The sequence below is a fragment of the Emys orbicularis genome, chromosome 1, assembly GCF_028017835.1.
Source record: "Emys orbicularis isolate rEmyOrb1 chromosome 1, rEmyOrb1.hap1, whole genome shotgun sequence".
Lineage (NCBI taxonomy): Eukaryota > Metazoa > Chordata > Testudines > Emydidae > Emys > Emys orbicularis.
The window spans coordinates 77432838-77458576 of record NC_088683.1 but is presented as its reverse complement, the minus strand read 5'-3'; the positions used below and the strand labels follow the sequence as shown (position 1 = coordinate 77458576).

Below are 25739 nucleotides of genomic sequence, written 5' to 3'. Positions count from 1 at the left end.
AGGGGCTCTTGGGCCTAAAGATTATGTCTCTTTTCCTGGCACTTCAATTCCAGAGTTCAGCCATGGGTTTAACAAGCCCAAATTTGCCTCCTAGACCGAAGTTCCCCCCAACTCACATACCGCTGAGCACTGAGGAAGCTCACACTGATGATGGGGAGAGGGGTGGTTGAGTGATCTCATACTCCAGTTATGGGGTAGAACCTGTGAAACAACAGTGTGGTAGAGAGGGCCACTCCACCCTCTCTGGGAAATTGGAGCAGGAAACCCATATATCTCCTCAATATATGGTTCACTCTATATGCATCCGAAGAAGTGGGTTGTAGCCCACGAAAGCTTATGCTCTAATAAATTTGTTAGTCTCTAAGGTGCCACAAGTACTCCTGTTATTTTCACCCACAGAGAGTAAACGCCATCCTTACGCACCAAGCAGTTAACTGATTTTTTTACTGGTAGTTTTGGGCTCCTTGGCCCAGCTCCCCAGGTCTCCTTGGCCTAGCTGGGATTCAGGAAAAGGACATGGATAGCAAGTGGCAGTTATATAACCAGTTTCCTACAAGCAACTGCAAAACTCCCTGTAGCAGAGGACAGTGTGTGTGCTGAGAGGTTGATTTTGGTTGAAAAGTGTTATCAGATGTCAATGGTGTTATCTACAAAAACAACAAGGAGTCTGGTGGCACCTTAAAGACTAACAGATAATGGTGTTATCTATAGCTATCGGAGAAATACAGAAACCTGAAACAGTTGTAAGGCCAGATTTTCAAAAATGGACTCTTCTTCTGGATGCAAAATAATTTAGGGAATTTAGGTATTTAAGCGGCTGATTTCACCTATAAACTCTGACCTTTGGGTATCTAAAAAACTTGCATTGTACCTGAAAGTTGTCATTTAAGAAATTAAACAGTTCCATAGAACTGAAGACATAAATTTGGAAAGGACGGTGACATAAGTACTTTGTGTTTATCACTGCTGGACGACTTGATTCAAATCAAAAATGAGACTATCAAGACAAAGAGGTATGCAGGTCTTAATCAGTCTTTCTCCCCTTCTACTAGAGCCAAATTCTGAAACGCTCACTCACTGAATAGCATCTATCTGAAAGTGTTACTCCATTGATTACAATGGAGTAATTTACAGAATAAGAGGATACTCAGTAGGAGCACAAGTAACAGAATCTGACCCTTCATGATTTGGGAACCCCAAGTTTATTTCTTAAAAAAACAGGGTCATTCTCTCACCTTTATCTCTGCTTCATTGTGCCACAGTTTTTCAAGATCCCTATGTGAAGAGCTGCTAAGGCAAAGAAGCGTTGTTGGGGGATCTCTGAACCACGTAGACTGCAACAATAAAGGACAAGGAAGCAAAATCAATATTATCACTTTAAATTTCCTTTCTTATGAGGTGTTGTCAGCAAATTTTAATGTTACATTAGCATAGTCCTTATCTAATTCGTTTCCATTACTGCTGAGAACCTGCCTTCTGTGCTCCTCTCAGTGGGAGGCAGACAGAAATACTTTGGTTATAAAAAACAGGTTTTAGAGGGGCTACGTGATGAATTCTGTGCCCCCTGCAATATCCTATTGATCCTTTCCCCTGTGCAAAAGGATTTTTTTCGTGTGCGTGATCAAATTATTTAATATGGGTGAAATGTAAAGCTAGCATTTTCCTGATATTTTAATAGATTTAAAATGTATATAATCTGTATGATATTCAATACCGTTATATTAAATGTGATGTTATACTCTTTGTTTTAAAAGCTGCAAAAGCCAAATTCTTACTGTGGAGTGACGGGTTCCACAGTCTTTGAAGTCCAGGGGAGATGGCAGATGCAGAATTTGGATCTGTAGCTGGCCACCGTTATAATGATTCACATATCGTTGATAAATTATCACAATGCTTATCCAATGAATTGTGTCAAAACGTGTAACAAAATTGTATAATAGATGTCTTCTCTATGGTATATTTCTATATGCAATCCAGAAATGTTGAAACTTAAAATACAAAAGTATTTCCTTTACATGTTAGGCATTATCAAAGGAGTCCTAGTCCAAGAAAAAACGAGTCCTAGAACAGAAAGAGAAAAAAGTTTGGGATAGAGAAAAGAATATGTTCAAAAAAGGCAAGGAACTGCTTTTACTTAGGCTTAAATACTTTAACAAGGTTATTGGTGTAAATGAGGAGAGTTATTGTGCTGCATTATTGTTGCATTTAGCCTGGGAAGTATAAGTGTATCTCTGCTGTCCCAGGTACTGCCACCCACTTAACACTTTATGATACACTTTTAGGCATGAACTTCTGGAAGAAGCTCGGAGAAAGGGATTGCCTTTTGCACAATGGGACGGGCCTACAGTGGTTGCATGGCTGGAGGTAAGTGTTAAGAGGAGAACTTGGAAACATGGAACTTATTCACAGAACTTCTGTATTTATGTTACCCTCACAAACTCTGAGAGACAGTATTTGGAAAGAAAGTTTGAATGTTTCCTTTTCTTACTTTCTATTAGCTGTAGTATCACTGCCAGCTGCAGGTGGATAGAGGGTGAGGGGCTGAGACAGAAACTGCCGAGAGGGAGATAGAGGCAGGTTGGATGGAATGGGGGCAAAAAAAAAGGTTGATTACTTCTGAAGAATGCTACCCTAGAAAAACTACAATTGAACACTGGGTTCCTGAGTCTCAATATTCCTCTGTCAGTAAATGTCTAGGAAACCCACTGTCAGAGTGTGTCTGTCTCTCTTATTTCCCCAAGTGGCAAATATGTGTAGAGGATCTTACCCTCACAAATAGTATGTAGTCATATAATTTAAAGCCTTTTCATAACACATAAGTACAAGGCGGGCAAATTAAGGCAAACTTAATACTGGCATTTGCTAAATTTTCATTGCTTGATTGTCATCTTAGTATTCTTTAAACATAGTTATTTGGTGTGTAATATATGTATGTATAGCTTGGATAAATCTTAAGAGCTGTGAGCTTCCTAAACTAATGCTGATTGATAAAGTGTCTCAATCTTGATCTGCATCCTCCTTGCTTGGAACAATGGGTATACACTTTTCCGAGACACTATCTGTGTCACACTAAGTGGTTGTTTCTGATGTAGATAAGTGTCTGCTATAGAGCTGATTAAGACCTGCACACTCCTTTTTACCCTTTAACTTTGAATCAAGTTCTACAGAAGTAAAGAACTCAAACTTAGGCAACTCTCCTTTCCAAATTGCTGTCTTCTGTTCTAAGGAGCTGTTTAAGTGCAAACTAAGTGGAGTGTTTGGCTTGGAGAGAGTCTGAAAAGGAGAAAAATCTAATTTATTTAAAGAATACATGTATAGAAAATATGAGAGAAGATGCATTATGAAGCTATGCATAATTTTTTCATAGTCCTTTAGCTAAGATCAGTTGTGTTGACAATTCTATATCTGGGCCCTGGAATCAATCTGCGTACATGTCCCTATTAAACTTTACATGGCAATTTAACTGGGTTTAGATAGTGCTTTAAAACTCAGTCCTGTATGTGTGGTGTGGGGCACTTCAAAGAGGGGACTGTGCATCAAAAAGAGACCCAATCTCTCCCTAAGCTTCTTGATATACAATATTTCAGCACAGCCTGCTCCCTACAGTGCTCTTTTGTAGACCAGTGTATGGTGGAGAGACAGGGATCCATTTCCTCCCAGACTCTCCCCATCCTCTTTGTAGCACTCTACTCCTCATGGGGCATATGGAGGATCTGACTAAACTCCCCGGGGCACTGGAACTGTGATGGTAGCGGCCCATTATGTAGGCCATCTGAGGTGTGGGCTATTTGCCCTCCCCCCGACCCTTTGTGCACCTGTCCCAGTCTGGCTCTTCAGAATGTCTTCATTTTCAAAAACAATGAGTGATATGTTTTTTTAAAATCACTGAACTGCAGCCAGAAGGGTTAGTATTCTTGAAGTGTGGTTTTAGGCCTCCATATAGCTGAGAATTTTTATTTATCCTCAACAAGGTTTAGCGCTAAGTAACTGGTCCCCTGACAGACTATGATGATGAGCAAGTTACAGTGGTACCAGTGACAAGCCATCAGAAAATTTCACTCCTACTATGGAAAAGGACAGTATGAAACTCAGTGACATCCAAGAGTAAAGTCTATGTCTGTCTATTTTCATGCAAAATTTCCAGTTTTTACTTGTTGATTTTTAATATGGTAAAAATGGGAATTTTCATAAAATTTGAGAACAATTCGGTGATATTTTCAGTCATTTTGAGAAGTCCTGCATTAGTGAATGTTGTAATGCTTGACAGAATATCATATTAGGTCTACATCTGAAGCAAATACTGGACGGAGAGGAGGAATCTTGCCATTTTGCCTTTTCATAGCCCCTATTCTAATGAAACATGCCAAGTAATCCTTACAGATAGCTGCCTGCCGGATCATCCCTTGAAGCATCGGGCAGTTTTAGTGCACTACAGCTTGGTACCAGGCACAACACTGCCCAAAAGGATGCAAAAGGGCACTCCATCAGCCTTGGGGAGTTGGAGGAAATTCCAAAAGGATAAGGTGTTGTACCCAAGTCTGCACCTGTGGAAAAATAAGTTTTCTCTATACTGAGCATTTTTAGCTCTTTGTAGATCCTGGGGTTCCCCGCCCCCTCCCCCCATCATATGAAATTTATCAGACAGCTCTCTTCATGGTACACATTTCCAACCTGATGGTTTAGGTCTAATGTTGAGTATTTCATTTCAATGTAGGAGATTGTTAAATCAGACACTTCTACCTGTCCCTGATGGCTGTCCAGGTGCATATGGATTAACCGATGCCATGTTTAAAAATTTTTCCATGCCTACATTTTCTCTCTTGGTAAAACAGCTTCTAATATCCAAAGACACTGGAGAGGATTTAGACTTACATTTTCAAAATTATATGTTAATTTTGAATGTTCAACTTGAGACACACAGAACATGATTTTTCAGAGGTGTGGCGCATGTGAAGCTCCCATTTACTTCAGATAGAGCTGCAGATGCTTAGCATCTATGAAAATGTTTCTAGTTCAAACAGGAATTGTTCTAGGTCAAACAGGAATTATTTTAGGGAAGTTCTATGGCCTGTGTTAGGCAAGAGATCAGACTAGTTCACAGTGGACATTTCTGGCCTTGGAATCTATTAATCTATGAAAATCCAGACCTAGTATCCTGAACTGGATACCCAAAATTAGTGAACAAGCTTGAAAATGTAATCCTTAAGTGGTACGGTATTATGGGTGCTCAGCAGGTACTCAGTTCCATGCTGATGGGTGTGGTATAGGAAACAGAACAGAAAAGAACGTTTGTACACCACCAGTAGCTAATGCATTCATTTGAAACATGCTTTTTTACACCTTATATTTGAAAAGTACAAATTTCTCAAGTTGGGCACCCAAAATTACTGGTCACGTCTGAAAATGTTGTCGAGTTATGTCTTTTGGTCCTCCTTCTGCACATTTCATTATAATTGAATGTATTTCATACTGTGACTAGGAGCTCCCTGGATTTTGGGGGAGGGTTTTTGGTTTTTTGGGAGGACCGTGTTTTGGAGGGTTCACATATATATTTTTTTAATATGGAATTCTTTCCTGTGGATAAGAAGACCTGGGTGTTCTTGCAATCACAATAAGGTGACACAACAGGCAGTGTGTTTTTGCATGCTTAGAAGAATGCAAAACAGTTGAGCACGGTTCAGTCTTATGGTCAGTCTCTGCTCATAAGAGGTCAGGAAAAGAATAGTAGGACTTTTGCAGGCAGGGATTTTGAGTGGCTCTGAAAACACTTTGCATATGTCTACACTTTGAGCTGGAGGTGTAAATTCTGAGGAGGTTGTGAAGGCTAGGACTATAACAGCGTTTAAAAGAGAACTGGATAAATTCATGGTGGTTAAGTCCATTAATGGCTATTAGCCAGGATGGGTAAGGAATGGTGTCCCTAGCCTCTGTTTGTCAGAGGGTGGAGATGGATGGCAGGAGAGAGATCACTTGATCATTGCCTGTTAGGTTCACTCCCTCTGGGGCACCTGGCATTGGCCACTGTCGGTAGACAGGATACTGGGCTAGATGGACCTTTGGTCTGACCCGGTACGGCCATTCTTATGTTCCAGTTCAAGGAAACATACCTGTGCTAGCACTCATTGATCTAGCACACTCAAAATAGGGTGTAGCAGCCACGGCGCAAGGGGCTAGCCACCCTGAGCACAACCCATCCAAGATGCTAGGTAAGTACTCAGGGCAGCTACCCTATCAGTGGCTCATGCTGTTGTGGGTATACTCAATGTTCCACACACTAGCTGTCATTGAGCTAGTGCAGGTATGTCTCCTCAAGCTGGAATATAGACATACCCTAAGAAACATGCCTGTATTCGACATTCCTGGTATGGTTATGGAACACTAGAGAGCTAACGTGAAATCTCCAGTCGTGCTCAGGTCCAGAATTCCGAAGCCATTTCACAACATCAAAATCACTTTTTGATCACACTTTTGCCTGTGCAATGCCTGTATCTGCATGCGCAAAAAGGCCTTTCACAAACTGGTGATTTGAGTGCTTGAGTATTACCATAGTAATTCACGTGGCAGGTGTCTTAATAACTGAATCATGTATGAAATCTCAGAAATTGAGTTCTAGTGTCTTAAACTGGTGACTTTTTTCTCAACAGCTGTGGTTGGGAATGCCTGCATGGTATGTTGCTGCTTGCCGTGCAAATGTGAAGAGTGGAGCCATAATGTCTGCTTTGTCTGATACTGAGATTCAGAGAGAAATTGGAATCAGCAACCCTCTCCATCGCTTAAAGCTCCGACTAGCAATCCAGGAGATGGTATCACTTACGAGTCCATCAGCTCCTCCCACTTCTAGAACAGTGAGTCACGTTCAGCTAACTTTCTTTCTCACACTTGACACTATGTCAAAATCCATAGCAAAAGTTTTGTAGTACAAACCAAATCAAAATCAGTCTGAATTGTCCTGAAGAGAGTGGAAGTGCCTTTCCTTGCTTGTTGATCACTGATACTTTCCTGTAAAAAATACATTTTTAACATCGTGCTTCTGATTAACCTTGAAATTACCTCAGTGATCAATATGAGAGAAGGGCAAACCTCAAAATGCTCACACATGCTATGCATAGATACCTAATGTTTGGAAACTTACTTGTACTTTTGCAGGTATTATATTTTCCCCTTTCTCCAAGTCACATCCTCTCCCCAAATGAACCAGATACTTTTCCTGCCCTGGCTCTTTCCTCCCATAGAATATTCTTGCCTCTCCCTCCTTCTACCTTTTTCAGTTATCCCCCAGTCTGGATCTGCTGTATCCTCCTGCTTATCTTTCCTTCCTAGGAGAGGCAGCAAGAGTATGTGGCTATGTAGTGAGAAGAAGGAAGAGAGATAGAAAGTGTTTTATTTTCTGTGTATAATGGTGTGGGTGATGGGAGGAGAGAGAGCAGGCAGGAGAAGAGTGCATATAGGAGAGAGAATGAAAGTGATGGGAAGAAGCCTATTTGAAAGAGAACAAAGGTGAGAAATGGAAGTGAATTTGAGAGGGTGAGAATCCTGTGTGTGTTATGGTAAGAGTGTGCATGGAGGTGGGGAGACGGAGAACAAAGGGGCCATGCTGGTGGGGAAAGAAATAAAGAATGGGAGTTAGGAAGGGAGAGAATCATGAGACAGATGGTGAACGCTAAGAAATAGATGACTGGAAGTAAGGTGAGAAAGCTGGGCCTAGAAAGAGATATTGGAGGTCAGAGAAAGAGAAAAGGAGCTTGGACTGATGGGAATTGTGCAGAAGAGGTGAAGGGAAAAGGCTGAGAGGTAGAGACCCTGAAGGAAAAAAGGGTAGAAAGAAAGTCAAGAGAGGAGAACAGTAGGCAGCAGGAAAAAGAGATGAAGCAAATGAATCAAAGTGAGAGAAAAGGGGAGAAAAGAAAGAAATGGAAAAACCTAAGACAACACTCACATTTAAGGATAGTATAAGTATAAGTATTTATCTCCCTATGCTGTATAGTATTTTCCTGTCAGAAAAGGGGAAGCTGATTGAAAATGAAGGGGGTCCGGGGCAAAATGCTGCCTGGGAAGGGGGGACATTGGAATACTAACACTTTCCCTTCTCCATTTGGGCACTGAGCAGGGGTGGCTCCAGGCACCAGTGCAGCAAGCGCATGCCTGGGGCGGCCTGCCGGTCGCCGTGAGGGCAGCAGTCAGGCTGCCTTCGGCGGCGTGCCTGCGGGAGGTCCGCCGGTCCCGCGGCTTCGGCGGCAATTCGGCGGCGGGGACGCCGAAGGTGCGGCACCGGCGGACCTCCCGCAGGCATGCCGCCAAATCCGCGTTACCAGCAGACCTCCCGCAGGCGCGCCACCGAAAGCCACCTGACTGCCGTGCTTGGGGCGGCAAAATACATAGAGCCGCCCCTGGCACTGAGCCTTGGTTTGGATCAGCATCCAAAAGTCTGGATGCTTATTCAAACCCCAGTATACAAACCTCTTGAGTCTGCAAAGTGAGTTTTGAACTTTCTAGAGATTAAGCTATTTTGTAGCCTCTGATACATGTTAATTTTAGTCAGATGCAAATACAAGTACAGTTAGTTTTATGTAAATTGTTTTCAGGTCTATAAGTGGAAGCTGGGCTGAAATATGGAGACAGAATTAAGGGGATTTTTAAATGTTCAGTGTAATATATTACACTTGTTCTTTCATTGAAGAGATTGTTTGAACAGTGAGGATATTTGAATATTTCTCTACCTTCTCTTAACTTCCATATTCTTAACTTCTTAATTTCCATATTTTAAATGCTCAATGATCATGAACTGTGTTGCACATAAATTTTAAATCTATTGCTGAGTAACATAATATAAGGAAACAATTGCAGACACAGATCTGAGCAAGTGAATTTTATCTGTCATAGTGAAATGTATCTTGAACAAACAGTAGTTGTAAGTCACTGCATGATCAGGTGGCTATAAGACTTTTTACAGCACTGCTCAATTTTCTGCTGTCATGATGTCATATACAACTTGCACCACTTGATCTGCACAATCAGTTTTTCTATAGAGTGCCCATACTGGTGGTTTTTGATCCCTATGATATTTAAACATCTTTTAGAGGTTTATGTATGCAATCAAAATATGTCAGCTATTACAGTAACTGCTAAGGGCCAAATTCTGTTACTCTTACTTTGAGGAGGACCTTATTCCTCCAGTGAGATGATTTCTACTACTCAGAGTGCTCCTCCTTGAAGTGGTACTATCCAAGGTACTGCTATCAGTAACCTGGCCCTAAGAATCTGGCATATGTACTCAAAATCTGATGGCTTTCCTCATTCAAGGATGAATCTTGCTCTCATTGAAGACAATAGCAAAAACCATGATGACTTAGGGTAAATTTTCAAACAAACACACCTAAGTACCATTTTCAAAAGTGGCTCAGGCACTGAGAAGTCTGAGTTTCATTGAAAGTCAAATTTTACCCTGAACATCTCGGTTTCTCTATTCCCATTACTGAGGCACCTTTAAAATATATAGTTACACAGCTCAAGAAAAGCATTGACGTTTACCTGATGAGATGTCACATATTCAGGCTAGAAATATTAGGGTAGATTGGGCTTTTTGCACTTAGCCCTGAGGGATGTATGGCACGCAGCTGTACCGTGAGTCAGAAGTCCTCTGACCTCTCTCTTTCTCCAAAGGAAGTTAATTTACTGCAGCCTTTGACCTTGTGTGCTCAGCCAGCTCTTGAACCCCCTTACTTCCCTGCCTGGTCACACGGGGGCAAGTCAGACTCTAACCCTTATTAAAAACAATGGCATGAGGGGGAAAAGCGAACGTTTTTAAAAGAAATTCTTCAAGAATGTTTGACATACAGAACTGTAGGGAAAGGGATCTTATGTTACATCACAATGCAACTGCAGTATGTGTGCAGAATTTTTAGGCTGGAAATTCATCACCACATTAGAACTCTCCTCAGGATTCAGTTACCACATAAAAGCTTACGTCAGCTCTTTGTGTGATATACTTGCTTTAACTGCTATTCTTTCCTTTTTAATGGTATTCAGAGAATTTCCACCACATTAGGAGTAAGACATTTCATCCACCACTTCTGGTTAATAAACAATCATCTGTTAAGATCTTAGTGAAGAAAGATATAAAGCAAGTTGTCTAAAGTTCTCTCTAGTTGCAGTTCGATTGAGGCAAGAACATGGTTGTGCTGATTGTGATGCTATACGCTGTTAACTTACAGTGGTGCTGCCTTTCTTCTTTAACACTGCTTACCTAATGTGGATTCTACCTGCTTCCCTGTGGGCCTTGTTAACAGCCCTCAGGCAATGTTTGGGTGACCCATGAAGAAATGGAAAATCTTGCAGCTCCAGCCAAAACGGTTAGTCTTTCCAATTTTATTTAAACAACAGTGATATTTATTTTAATGCCAAGAACACAACTGAAGTGTATGTAGTTGTTTACAATTGTCAGATCACCTGTAGACTGTTTCTCAAATATAAAGTTAGAAAAAACATAACAGTTCCCTAAAATATAAAATACCAAATGTATTACAGTCACAGAGACTATATTAACTTGCACACAGTACTGAAGTTTCACTGTACAGCTGTAGTTCCGTTTTCTGAAACATTAATTTGAATGTCACGCTCTGTTGAATATGAAGGAAGAGTGTTTAATATAAGGGAGCACTGTCAATTTGAAATCTAGTCTGTTAAAAATGAGTCTATAGCAGTTTCAGTACTGCCCTTGCCCCTAAGCCTCCTTGCCAGTATCACTTTAAATAGAAGTTTGCAATAATGATGACACTGAGAGATGTTAATCTAGAGGAAGCCTAAACAGTATGTAATCAGGACAAAAATGCTTTAGCTAGAATTCTCTCTTTGAAAACCAGACCAAGTTGTTCACAGTTCTGGGACTTAGGGTGACTATTGTGCCACTGATTTTTTGGCAAATGTCTTACTGATTTTGGTAGAGACTTAAAATGTATGGCAATATGTATCCCCCAGTCAATGGCTCAGATTTTTTTCATTCCTCAAAACTTCAGAGTTAGAATTATATTTTTGTTTTCAAAGGTAAGGTTGTTCTATGCCAGCATGAGACCATGTTTGTAAGCAATTAACTAAGCTTAAAAAGAAAGATGTATGAAACCTTATCTTCAGTTCAGAATAATTTATGGTTAGCCCAGCCCATAAATGGCAGGGGAGGTGCTAAATCTACATTTTAATGCAGCAAAGATGGATTTGTTACACATTTTCATTTGCTATAATGTTTTACATATTCACTATAAATTTCAGGGAGTGATTTCCTTACCAATTATTTTTTACAACCAAGCTGCCTCTCAGCTTTATCATTATTGGTAAAGAAAACACTAACACAATAACAACACCTTTAGCACCAACAAACAGAGCTAGCCCTGGAAAATTGACCAGGAAAAAACAACATACTTTTGGTACAAGAAAGTGAGTGGCTTTATTGCAATGTGTTGTACAAAATGTTACTGTTAACAGAATTGAATGAAACTGTTACTTTGCCCGTTGAGTATGTGCAAGTCAAACACGAGAGCTTTACAAGTCTTCACAGATCTGAATCAGGGCAAAATTTCAACCATTCTGCCTGTAAACGCAGCTTTACATTATGAATGTTTTGAGACTTTGCTGAACAAAACAGTGGGTTACCCCTAATGTGCAATATTTTGAGGCAAAATGGCAAAATTTTGACTTTAGTAGCTGCTTTTGTAAGGGAGTTTGAGATGAACTTGTAAAATTTCACAAAACTATGAAGGTTTTTTTATATCTTTAATATGTTCTTGATTTGTCAGTACTAAGAAGTTTTTTACTCAACCTTAATTATAATGGTGTCAGTTTTGTAGTTTAGCTAAGCAGTTTGCCATTGACACTAGGTCAAATGCATTATCAGCTTATTTATTTGTACATTTTTCTTTGTACTAGAATTGTTAACATTTGCATTATAATCACCTTTTGCTTCTTGACTTGTGTTTTTTGTATTTTTACCTGCTTTTCTAATGGCTCCTTGCTGATAATACAGAAAGAGTCTGAGGAAGGCAGCTGGGCCCAGGTATGAATCTTTTGACTTTACACTTTTTGGGATGGAAGACTAATAATAATTTAATTAACATAGTAATAGAAAACCTTGTAACGTTTTATCAGCTATTGTATGAATCTAATGCTGTGATTTCCTCCTACTAGTTTAAGTATAATGAGTATCTTTTACCTTTTTAATTCAAAGACAATCTTTTCTAGACAGGTTTGTTACATAAGACATCGACAGTATATTTGCAGCAAATATTTTCCTTTATATAAATTGCTATGATCTTTTGTAACCAGATATTTTAAGGAGACTCAACACAATCCTTTATTTTGTGCATATATACTTTGCACACATATCCATTATATGCACTAGTATGATTTGCTTTTGCTTGGGATGATGAGGAAGTAAAACACAACACACTAGTAAGCAGAATAATGGCAATGGCTGCAAATGCCTTGTTACTCTGCAGTCCCTAATGCTCATAAAGAATGAGTATGTCTGCTACATGACCTCGACACCAGCAAGATGCAGCTCCCAACCATACCAGTATTGGTTAGAAACGTGTTTGCTCACAAGGGATGGGGGATGTACATGCAGGCACGCCAACAGGGGAGGACAAAGGGGGCAATTGCCCAGCAGCCCGGGTGATTTAAAAGGGCCCAGGGGCCCCTGGCCGCTGCTGCAGTACCGGTGGCCGGGAGCCCTGGGCCCTGTTAAATCGCCTGGGCAAGCCACAGGGCTCCTAGGTGCGCGTGGGGTGGTACCGGCAGCGGCAAAGGCAGCTGACCCGGCATGTAGAAGCCCTGGCCGTGCGGAAGAGCATGCTCAGCAGCTTGCTGAGTGCCAGCAGCGCAGTCAGCAGCAGCTCAGGCCCACTGCGTGTTCTGCCCTGGGGCCCGGAATTGCTGTCGGTGGGCCTGTGTACATGTAGTCAGTAGTAAGGCCCTGCATGCCTCATTATCCTTCCCACACTGTCCTTAGCATACCTTTTCCTAAACACAGGCCCAAGTTTGGGACAATTAGGTCACAACACACTGAGTTTATGTGCTGCTTATCCAGATGGGATATTAATGTCAGGCTATTGTGAAGGGTGCAGGTACGGTTCCTGTTCCTACTGGCAATGTCTTTCAAACCCTACTAGCACAGAAAAGACCTCTCTTGTTCTGGCTACCAGTGTCTGTGGAAGGCCATCCAAGTCACAGAGATGGCATGCTCCCCCTTTATGACGAAACAATCAGTAAACTATGGGGGAGAAAGGATGATAGGTCAGCTGGAGGCATCCTGACACCATCCTGTGGTTGGTTCATAGTAAACTTGGATCCTCATTAATATGTATGTGCTGCAGGGGTAACTGAAGGTACAATCAAGTGCCTGCACAATTTTTGTATACATTTTTGGAGGTTCTTTGGGTGTGTCATTTATAGAATAGGGATCAGATTTTTAAAGGTATTTAGGCACCTAACTCCCATTGAAATCAATGGGAGTTAGGTGCCTAAATATCTCTAAAAATCTGGGCCTAGATGCTCTGCACGTAAAGTCTACAACCATCATGTACTTCACATATGGAAGCTGAAAGGCCCTATTAATTACACTAAAGGCTAAATGCCCAGGAACTACTAGAAAGAATACCCTTTGCAAATTGTGTTTAGGATCAACAGTCAGAGCAGACTGGCTTCACTTTGATAACCCAAAGTTCAGCATGCTGAGATGACACAGCTATCAAGGAAATTGTGCTAGTTCTTGGAGCTGAACCATTAATGTAGAAGCTTTTCAGTATATTACACAGTTTCAAAGATTTTTTTTATTAATTATTATTATTTTATTTGAAAACCACTCCATATACTACCAAGTCCATTTAAATCATAGATCACCGTATTGTAGGATTGGAAGGGACCTCAGTAGGTCATCTAGTCCAGTCTCCTATGCTGAGGAAGGACTAAGTATTATCTAGGTCATCCCTGACAAGTGTTTGTCTGTCCTGTTTTTAAAAATCTCCAAGGACAGTGATTCTACAACCTCCCTAGGTGACTTGTTCCAGTGCATAACTACCCATATAGTTAGGAAATTTTTCCTAATGTCTGAACTAAATCTCCCTTGTTGCAGTTTAAGCCCATTACTTCTTGTCCTGTGCTCAGTGGATAAGGAGAACAATTTATCACCCTCCTCTTTTTATAATAATTACATACTTAGAATCATAGAATATCAGGGTTGGAAGGGACCTCAGGAGGTCATCTAGTCCAACCCCCTACTCAAAGCAGGACCAATCCCCAGACAGATTTTTGCCCCAAATTGCCCCCTTAAGGATTGAACTCACATCCCTGGGTTAGGAGGCCAATGCTCAAACCACTGAGCTATCCCTCCCCCCTTGAAGACTGTTATCATGTCCCCTCTCAGTCTTCTCTTCTCCAGACTAAACAAACACAGTCTTTCCTCATAGGTCATGTTTTCTAGACCTTTAATATTTTTTGTTGCTCTCCTCTGGGTTTTCTCCAATTTGTCCACATCTTTCCCAAAGTGTGATGCCCAGAACTGGACACAATACTCCAGTTGAGGCTTTATCAGTACTGAGTAGAGTGGAAGAATTACTTCTCGTGTCTTACTTACACAGTGGTGCAAGTAGATTTTAATTCTTATCGGTACGTCTAGGCGACTCATGGGAGGGACACAAAGGGGGGCAACAGCTAATGGGGGGGCATGTAACCGCCCATGTGACTCCTCCCCGCCCCCAGCCCCCCATGCTCTCCCCGTCCCACGTTACTGGGGTGGGCTCTGTCATCCTGTTGCACCGGATACGGATTTCTGAACTGCAGGGCTCCCGGGAACCGCAGGGGCAAAAGGAGCACTGGCGGCCCCATGCTGGCAGCATCTCCAGTGCAGCTGTACTGCCCCCAGCCCTGACCTCCGGCGGGGCTGTACAGACCCTAGACAGGAGACGCAGCTGTGTGGAAGGGCTGTGGGTGGGGCTGGGGGTGATACAGCTGCGGTTCCTGGGAGCCTTGCAGTTCTGAAAATGGTTCTTTCTGGTACAACGTACTGGCAATAAATATCTTAATGGTACGGTGTACCTGACCGTACCTGCTTACTTGCACCCAGGGCAACTACTGTTTTTGCCGCCCCAAGCAGTGCGCCGAATTGCCACCGCGGATGGCGGGGGCAGTCCGTGTGCCGTTAGGGCGGCATGCACGTTTTTCCGCGGCGGTGGCAATTCGGCGGCAGCTTCTGTCTTCAGCTGGAAGTCAGAAGCCGCCGAATTGCCACCGCGGGCAGCTGAACATAGAAGCTGCCACCGAATTGCCGCCACCGCGGAAACGCGCGTGCCGCCCTAACGGCACACGGACTGCCCCCGCCGTCCGCGGCGGCAATTCGGCGCCCTGCTATGGCGGCAAAAACACACGGATTGCCGCCCCTTGCAGATTGCCGCCCCAAGCACCTGCTTGGAATGTTGGTGCCTGGAGCCGGCCCTGCTTGCACCACTGTACTTACAACACTCCTGCTAATACATCCCTGAAGGATGTTCATTTTTTTCAACAGTGTTATATTGTTGACATATTCCGTTTGTGATCCACTATAACCCAAGATCCTTTTCTGCAGTACTTCTTCCTAGGCAGTCATTTCCCATTTTCTATTTGTGCAATTGATTTTTCCTTCCTAAGTGGGGTACTTTGCATTTGTCCTTATTGAATTTAATTCTATTTACTTCAAATCATTTCTTCGGTTTGTTCAAATCATTTTGAATTCTAATCCTGTCCTCCAAAGCGCTTTCAATCCCTTCTAGCTTGGTATTGCCCACAAGCTTTTTAAATGTACTCTCTATGCCATTATCCAAATCATGTACGAAGAGATTGACTAGAACTGGACCCACTTTTAGCTAACTCTTAAGACTGGCTGCAGTATGTTTATCTGAAATTCATCACACTCACACGAAATAACAGGATTTTATTAGAAGTTTTATTAGAAAATGGAGAGAAAATCCAAGGTAAAATTATATAAATCATAGATTTTAATCTACAAGCAGCCTTGCCTATTTAGGGCACAAGTTTATGGTTTCAGATATATCAGAGAATCAAATATTTATATTCTTGGACTTATGTGTCTGTCCAGCTGCTGTCAGGTCTCTCTCTCCGTTTTGGCATCCCTCTTTCCCTCAGCATATGACACATCCCTTCATATATACCCAGTTCACTCTCATGAATAGGTGTCAACCTCTGCATCATCATTTTAGCTATTATACCTATTAACTTTAGGGGGCAAACTGAAAAAATTAGTGGTACCTTTCCAAACTATACTCACAAACCAAGCTCCGCTCACTAGATTTGCCACAGATCTTCATAATATACTAGTCCGTCTTTCTTACACAGAATCAGCAGTGAGATAGTTCACAATAGTAACATTTTAATTATCATCATTTTGCCTCTGAATAATCACCCTCATTGAAATTAATACCACAGTTCAGAGCTATTGTTACAGGCTGGTTGCAGACTCAGGCGAACTTTTTTATTATTTTTTTTTATTATTTTCTTGCTGTGTATAGTTTCCAGTTCTGAAAATCAACACACTTTACAAAACAACTGGAACACAAAAAAAGAAACAATATACCTGCATGCCTTTTGCAGACTAATCTTTATTTGGCTGTAAAAGATATGCAATTTCATCCTTTAATACATATGTAGGCATCACTTCTACTTCTAATCAAAATGAGCCAAAATATCATTTCAGTATCTGAAAGAACAGAACTTTTAACACCTAAATCCTCTAATTCAGTTTTATCAATAGCCTTCTGTTAGCTATAACAATAATATTACTAATCAAGAACAAGTGCAGGAATTATTTTTTCCAAATTCTAGTTTCTTGTAGTAGGCTTCTGTAGGCCCATTTCTGCTCTTCACAACTCCAGATGATTGATTTATTATTTGTTTATATTGGAGTAGTGACTAGTCACCCCAGTCAGGGATCAGAGCCCTCTTTTGTTCTTCACGGTGTACACATAACTAAAAGACAGTTTCGGACCCAAAGAGTTTGTTACCATCTAAGTATAAGACAGGAAACTATTGCCATAACAAGCAATGGTCACAAAAATGTGTTTTATTATGAGAAGTGAGAGAGTCTAAAAAAATAAATAAATAAAAATGTCCTGCAATTTTTAGGTTGTCTTCAATGGGATTGCACAGAGCACTAGTGAAGGCAGAATCTCTCTCTTTCTAAAATATGGATTATATACTTCAAATAAACCATACAAAAGTAGTTCAATGTGCATTTACGTCACACTCTGTAACGGGGTTCACTCACCACTGTGGCACCTCCTGCTGGCTGTCCTGGGGATTAGATCAGTTTGCCAGTGCGCCCTCCTCTTGTGGTGCCTTGCTGCCATCACTTCTGCTCTAGGACCCACATCTCTCCAAGGACCACGGTGCCCTATTCAGCAACACAGCCCTCTGTCCGTGCCACACACTGTGCTCCCCACTTCCGGGGAACCTGAAGTCCGCTGTTCAGTCACTTGGGCCACTGCAGCAAATTGTCAGGCCATTTCCTTGTGGCCCCAGCATCCTCCTTGCCTCAGGGCCTCGGCTTGCAAACCCAGCAGCCAGCCAGGAGCTGTGTCTCACTTCCCCGGTCCCTGCTAGCAGCACTGCTCTGTCCAGGGTGCTGGCAGATCTCTCAGCCCTCCAGGGACACAGTCCTTCCTCCCTGAGCTCCCAGCAAAGAACTGCCTTCCTCTGCCCTGAAGTTTCCTTTTTATATAGGCCTGATTGGCGCTGATTGGCTGCCTCCTGCACAGCCTCCCGAGGGCTCTATGAAACCCTTAGAGCCCAGTCTGGGGCAGGCACCCCATTACACACATACTTTTGTTTTCTACTAGAATCTCACAACACAGAAAGTATTCCTGAATTGTAGTGTTTTTTGGAATTCTCCAAAGATTTTTTTCTCTTTATTCAAGGATGCACATATTGATAGTCCCACAAGGTGCATTTCATTTGTGTTGGTCACCCTTTTAAACATATTGTTAGTGGTGTGCATTTGGCTACTTACTGTTTCTGGTGCTGGAAGCAGAGGCAGGTATGCAGGCTTGGCCAAGAACCAATTAAAAATAACCACTGTTTCAGAGGGACAACAAATGTATAATGCTAATTGCTTGGTGAAATAAGATGTAGAAAGCTGTGAACTAAAGCTTGGCCCCATTGAAGCAATGACAAAACTTCCATTCACTTTAATGTTGCCTGGATTTCACCCTAAAGGTTTATTATATCACTTGTGTTAATGCAGGGAAGGATTTTTAAAAGCACATAGGTGCATTAGGATAACAAATCCCTTTGAAATTCAATAGGATTGTCCTTCTAACTCTCTTAGTGCTTGTAAAAAATTTCCCTCAATCTATATGTCTGATTTTCTTGATTTTGCTATGATGTGAATTTTCTAATGAATTATTTCTTATTACAACTAGAATTTCCATTTCGAAAAGGTGATAGACATGCTATTGAGAGATCATATTTGTATTTAACAAAAATATTTTATGTATACAGAGAGCTAATCATGTTTAGTTACATATTTGAGGCTCAAATGGTAGTATTGTCAGAATTACTACAGAAAGCAGTGTGAATTTCCTAGACAGTGAACTCCTATTTGAAATGGCACAGCAGATGGATACACTGCCTTCATTCTGTGGCATTGACCCAAATAGGTAAAAATGTGAAGTCTCCTATTTTTCTATAGACCCTTGCTTATGGTGATATGAACCATGAATGGATTGGTAATGAATGGCTCCCCAGTCTGGGTTTACCTCAGTACCGAAGTTACTTTATGGAGTGCCTGGTAGACGCAAGGATGTTAGATCATCTGACGAAGAAAGATCTCCGCGTGCATTTAAAAATGGTGGATAGCTTTCATCGGTATGTTTGTACAAAGGCCGCTCAAAACGAGCACGTGGATGTAATATTATGGTCAGTGCAGCTTAAGCTAACAAAGCTTTAGTGTTAAGGTTGTTCCAACTTTAGACAACCACATGAAAATATAAACAATCAGCACCAATAAACTATGTGAAAATGAAAGAGGTTCCTTTTGACATAGCAACTGTAAGTGTGATTAGTTATGGAATGCAATTCCATGATGCAGAGAGTAGCCTTAATACATAAATGTAACTGTAACACTACATCAATTGTAAAAAAATATATTAAAAGGCACAGCACCAGAAGATGGTAGACAAGAAACATGATGATAAAGAAAATGTTTAAGCTACTTCAGATTACAGTGGAAAAAAACAACTGGGCAGTAGGTTCATCTACCAAAGGAGGCAGCCATTCCTGCAAGGATGCATTCTTTACTGTCTGATTTGACAATAAACACCTCTTCCTGCCTACATCCTGATTCAACAGTGCACTTAAGTTCACATAGTTTGTTGGCCTGTTTTGGATACATTCTTAATGTAAAATGTAATTCTGCTAGATAACTTAGTTAAACCCCATTCGTTTTTGTTTGTGCCCATTTCATTTTTTAGTCTGTTACGTTTTTTGGCTCTTTGCCCCTATGATTTGATACATGAGCACACTGAACTACCGTATATAAAATATAGTAAATACTTCAAATACATTCACATCCACAATGTTATTTTCTTTTAAATGTCTTATGTTACTCTGTAAATGTTTCTCTCTCAAATAACAGAACGAGTTTGCAGTATGGGATCATGTGCTTAAAGAGGCTGAATTATGACAGAAAAGAACTGGAAAGAAGAAGAGAAGTGAGTCAGCATGAAATAAAAGGTAACAGTTTCAGGGAATGGGTATTGTGATTTTTTTTTCTTTGTGACACTTCAAACTATAGTCTTCAATTCAACAAATGATTTAAGCATGAGCTTAACTTTAAGCACAAATTTGAATCCATGCCTATTCAGCAAAGCACTTAAGCATTTGCTTACAGTTAAGCACATGCTTAAGTACTTTGCTAAACCGGGACACATTCCTGAATGGTTCTTGCAAGTATATGTTGGTGTATATGTGTTTGGCCAAATTGGATCATAAGCTCTTTGGGGCAGGGACTGTGGGCCAGATCTCACTACAGTCCTTTTGCACCAGTCAGCCAGTAGAAACTGGCCATAAAACTGGTAAGTCCAACTGCCTGAGAATGTTTCCAGTGCTGTTCAATGGGAGCTGTTGGGTGCAGCATGTTTGAAAATCTGGCCAATACCTAAGCATGAATTTAGGAGCCTAACATCAGGCTTTAGAAAATCATTGCTTTTGTTTCCTAATTTTAAAGCAGCTCATATTTAAATAAAATTACATGGATGGATTCTCATCAAGTCAGGTCTTTAAGATCTGAAAAGGCACCAGTTTCAAATTTACAACTTGCCATTTCACTTTGTGTCAGGCCTTGACCCATAATGTTAGTTCCCAAAGAACAAGGTTTATTGTATGACGTAATAGTTGTTAAACAGTATTTTCCTACATAAGGCTTCCTAGAGAGCATGCAAGCTCAAGATACAGGTCTTGCACTTAAGAGTGAGGCTTTTTTTCCTGTTATCAGAAGTGAATCCTTTGATTCCTTTAAGCATTGCCTAGTATTAAAGGAAACCAGAACATTTTCAGTTAACTCTTTTCAAGTGCAACTTTCTTTGGAAGAATTGACAATACAAGAACTAGTGGGACAGAATTAACTGTAACATCCAAATCTGTGCTTGCGTCAGCAGAGATGGCATCATACTCCAATGCAAAAGACTTACATAGATGCTGAGGACTTAAGGTCAAATTCCCTGCTGTGCCCCGAGCACAGTTACCAGAATTTTTTCCCCTAGTGGTATCCATCGTGTCAGCTCCAATGCCCTCTGGTGCCATGTGTTCATAGCACCAGTATAAAGGGTCCTCCCCACCCCGTTCCCCTTCTGTTTCTTCTTACTAACTGCCTCCGATAAGAGGGGATGGAGGGTGGGTTTTGGAATGGACATATGCAACACATCTCGAAGGACAACAGTTACAGAAAGGTTAGTAACTGTTTTTTTCTTCTTTGAGTGCTTGCACGTGTCCATTCCAATGTAGGTGACTAACAAGTAGTTGTACAGGACGTGGTTTCGGAGTACAAGGACAGGCTGGGTGCAAGACTGTGTGGCCAAAGTTGGCATCGTCTCTAGCCTGTTGGGTGATGGCACAGTGCGTTAATAACATGTGCACCAATGACCAGGTTGCTGCTCTGCAGATATCCTGAATAGCGCTAGGAAGGCGGCAGATGAGGCCTGAGATGATGTACAATGAGCAGTCAGATTAGCTGGGGGGTGAGATGCCCATGAGTTCATAGCATGCTCGGATGCATGAAGTAAACCAGGATGAAATTCTCTGAGCGGAGATGGGTAGGTCCTTCATTCTCTCCGCTATCACTATGAACAGCTAAGTAGATCTGCAGAATGATATGGTCCTTTGTATATAGAAAGCCAGGGCCTGTCTAACATCCAGTGTAGGCACTGTTCCTCTCTGTTTGCAAGTGGTTTAGGGTAGAATACTGGCAGGAAGATTGCTTGACTTCAGTGGAATTGTGAGACCACCTTTGGGAGGAACGATGGGTGTGGGCACAGGACTTTATCCTTGAAGAAGACCGTATATGGCGGCTCCAATGTGAGGGCCTGGATCTCTGAAATTCTTCTGGCTGAAGTGATGGCCACTAAGAAGGCCACTTTCCAGAAGAAGTATAACAACAACAAGCACATTGCTAGCGGCTCAAACAGTGGACCCGTAACCTTTGACAAGACAAGATTCAGATCCCAGGAAGGAATGGGTTCTCTGACCTGGGAATACACCCTCTCCAGACGTTTGAGAAAACTGATCACCATGTTGTGCAAAAAAACAGATTGGTTGTCAACATTTGGATGGAAAGCTGAGATGGCCGCTAGATGACCCTGAATTGAAGAGAGGGCCAGACCTTGTTGTTTCAGCAGAAGAAGGTACTCCAAGATGAGCTGCAGGGAGGACTGCATAGGTGGAATTCCCCATTGGAAGGACCAGATGGAGAACCACTTCCATTTTGCAAGGTAGGTGGCCCTGGTGGAGGACTTTCTACCGCTCAGTAGGACTCTATGGACCTGCTCCAAGCAAGTTGCTCCTCAGGATTCAGCCATAGAGTTTCCAGGCTGTCAGATTAAAAGAACTGAGGATCGGGTGGAGCAGCTGACCATGGTCTCAGGAGTCTGGGTATACCGAAAGCCATAGTGGGCCTCCACCGAAAGGCCTAAGAAGTTGGTGAACCAATGTTGCCTGGGCCACGCCAGGGCTATGAGAATGACCCACACTCAGTCCTGCTTGATCTTCATCAGAACCTTGTGAATCAGTCATGCAGGAGGAAATGTATACAACAGAAACGCATCTATGGGAGACCCCAGGCTGAAGCTTCACAGGGAGCAAAACTGATGGCATTTCCTGTTGTTGAGGGTAGCAAACAGGTCTATGAGGGGAGTCCCCCACCGTTGGAAGATATCCCTTGGAGGGACCATTCGTGGTGAGAGGAGAAAGACCTGCTGAGGTAATCTGTCAGCTGGTTCTGCGTTCCTGGAAGGTAGTACACTTCTAGGCTGATGGAATGATCAATGGAGAGCTCCCATAGTCAGATTGCTTCCTGACTCGGGGGTAGAACACTCACTGCCCTGTCTGTTCATATAGAATATGCACGTCATATTGTCTATGAGAAACAAAACAGTCTTGTTCGTAATATCAGGTAGAAATGCCTGGCAGGATAGGCGGACTGCCCTGAGCTCTGGAGGGAAAGCCCTTCTTGGAACCAGATGCCTGAGGGACCCTAGGTGGATTCCCCAGCTGAGGGCTGATGCGTCGGATACTAGAGACATCAACAATTTTGGATGCCTCTGCGCTTAGTTAGCGAGATCATCCACCTCCCAGTGCCAGGGCATGCCTCGGTCACTGGGCTTCAAGCCCTGCACTTCCTGTGGTAAATCTATGCCTTTGAGTGACCCACACTCGAGTTGTCTCAAGTGATTGGGGGAATCTCATAGGAAAGACCATTGCCAAATCTGCAGGGACTTCAAACACTGCACCAAAAAGGTCTTCCTCATGGAGGCAGCCTTAAGACCTGCCTCAGAGCCACAATCGGACTCAACACTGAGCATCTCAGCGTATCTATTAAAAAACTACCTACTAACTACCAAATTACAATAACTAAAGAAGTAGAAAAGCCACTAGGAGAAAACTGCCTGAGCAATGAGGAGTTCCAGCAACCTTCACAGGCAGTAAGAAGGAACTGAAGGGAAGCGGAGTCGGCAGGGCCCTTTGTACCAGTGCTATGAGCGTGCAGCACCAGAGGGCACTGGAGCCAACCCAACAGATCCCACTGGGGAAAAAATTCCAGAAATTGTGCTTGGGGCACGCACACACCTACATTGGAATGGACATGTGCAAACACTCAAAGAAGAACAATTACACTGCCCTAAACCAGCTGAGGAGTCCTCCTCACAGAAGAATTCCAAACTAACAGTTTTCCAGCCTCCTTGTGCTGGTGGTGCAACAAACAGATGCAGGAGCCAGGGAAGGATTCTGGTCTTTTTGCTTTCCATTTAAATTAACTTTATTGCTGTTTGACGACTTCAGTGGCTCATGATTATTTACACCTGAGACTTAAGATGTTAAGGAGATCATTAAAAAGCAATCTTTGATTTGTTTTTGATTAGAGATGCAAAACATCACACATGTAAGTAAAATAATAAATATTAAGAATGTGGTACAAATATCTCTTTTTCTAATGTGGAGATTTTTTTTGACTCAGTCCTCAGATAAGACCTCATCTCTCTTTTACTTGTCCATAGCTTTCTAATTAGCACAGCTCTTAATGGAACAGCTTTCAGAAGTGAGAAGAGCTAGTTACTAAAAATGTCAACACAAGGGATTTTTTTTAGCCTCTGGCACATAAGAAAACTATAGATTTTGACCTCTAGCTATTTTATGTACATGTCTCGCTCTAAAAATGTCACTTCAGTTGATGTTTAACTAATCCCACCCCACCTTCCCTTGAGGTTGGACCTCAGGGGACTGGGTTTTTTTTCCTCCCAGGAACCTGTAAAATCTTTTCTGAAAATTGTAAAGCCCTTTGCTGACACTACTGTGTTTGCTGAGGGTTGTCATTTGGTATGTTTAAATAGCAAGTGGGAATGGAGACACAGGTAATCAACTTTCCAGACTCTGTATCAACGATGAAACCACTGAGGTTATTTTAATCATGTATTAGCATTTCTTGTATGGAAAGTGGTGTAGTAGGTTAACTACCATATAGATACATGTAGCTGTATGCTTATGAAAGTTCAATTAACAGTAAACTGATACTATATTGTGTGTGTTCGTAGATGTATTGGTCTGGAGCAATGATCGAGTCATACGCTGGATACAGGCTATTGGACTACGAGAATATGCAAATAATGTCTTAGAAAGTGGTGTACACGGATCACTTATAGCCCTGGATGAAAACTTTGATTACAGCAGTTTAGCTTTATTATTACAGATTCCAACACAAAACACCCAGGCAAGTCCTTTCCTGACTTTTACTTTGTCTGGATTTTATTTTTGCTAATTTTCAATTATTTTAATTATTTAATGTGTTATATGTAGGCACGGCAAATCCTTGAGAGAGAATACAACAATCTTTTAGCACTAGGAACTGAGAGACAACTTGATGAAGTAAGTAATTTAATTTATGTCTTTAATAAATTGAAAGCAACACACTAAGTTCAGGAGGACACTCACACACACACACACACACACACACGTTAAAAGAATGTTATTAAGGCTACAAAGTCAAATAGTCAAAAATTAGGAAATGCCAGAATTAAGGTTGCCTGTGCAACCTTACTGCTGCCCCTTGTGTATATGCATTATGAGTGTTAATTATATGACTATTTTTTCCCACAGGACTCCTGCCTCAGGCTGCACAATGCTCAGAGAATGAGGCAGCAGTTCAATATTTCTTTTCATCTACAGTGGGGGCATTGTCCCATACTTATACTGCACACCCTCCAAATCCTGCATTAAATAGGCAATTATTAAGTTCCTTATAGGCTTTCCTATGGCACTTGTCACCACAGTAGGAGTGTACCTCACACACACACCAATGAATTTATTTTCACCATGGTCTGTAAGATAGGGAAGTTATTTTAAAGTTGGAGATGTTAGAATCAGAGGGATTAAGGTCTAAATGTTTACTTCAGCTTTCTTTCTTGTACTAGCAGAGAAAAGCTAAGATGACACAATTAGAAGGGCTAAGGGAGCTGGAGCCCCCCATGTAGGAGGCAAAGAATTGAGTGGACTGGGTGGGTCAGGAGTTATGGGGCCCTACCAAATTCATGGTCCATTTTGGTCAGTTTCACAGTCATAAGATTTTAAAAACTGTAGCTATTGAAATCTGAAATTTCATGGTGTTGTAACCGTGCGGGTCCTGACCCAAAAGGTGCTGGAGGTGATCATAAGGCTATTGTCAGGGAGTCACATATTGCCACCCTCACTTCTGCGCTGCTGTTGGTGGCAGCTTTGCCGTCAGAGCTGGGATCCCAGCCAGCAGCCACAGAGCTTCCTGCAGCCAGAGGAGGTTCCTGGAGGAGGGTCTGATCTGGCCTCGGGAGTGGCCCATGCAGAGAAAAACACAGTTACCGTTCCATAACTGGTGTTCTTCGAGATGTGTTGCTCAAGTCACAATAGGTGTGCATGCTCGCCACGTGCACCGGTGCCGGAAGTTTTTCCCTAGCAGTACCCGTAGG

General features: G+C 41.9%; 1 protein-coding gene across 3 annotated transcripts in view; it reads left to right on the top strand.

Moving 5' to 3' along the window:
• PPFIA2 (PTPRF interacting protein alpha 2) overlaps positions 1–25739 on the top strand; it is a 627181-nt gene that overhangs the window by 595240 nt on the left and 6202 nt on the right. For 2 of the 3 annotated variants that reach the window (XM_065422644.1, XM_065422656.1), the window contains 8 exons: positions 2283–2364; positions 6645–6845; positions 10287–10349; positions 12014–12043; positions 18725–18900; positions 19670–19767; positions 24336–24511; positions 24598–24666. In XM_065422644.1, coding sequence (XP_065278716.1) covers positions 2283–2364; positions 6645–6845; positions 10287–10349; positions 12014–12043; positions 18725–18900; positions 19670–19767; positions 24336–24511; positions 24598–24666 — 895 coding nt within the window. The remainder of the gene's footprint in view (positions 1–2282; positions 2365–6644; positions 6846–10286; positions 10350–12013; positions 12044–18724; positions 18901–19669; positions 19768–24335; positions 24512–24597; positions 24667–25739) is intronic. The other variant, XM_065422651.1, reaches the window with a different exon arrangement.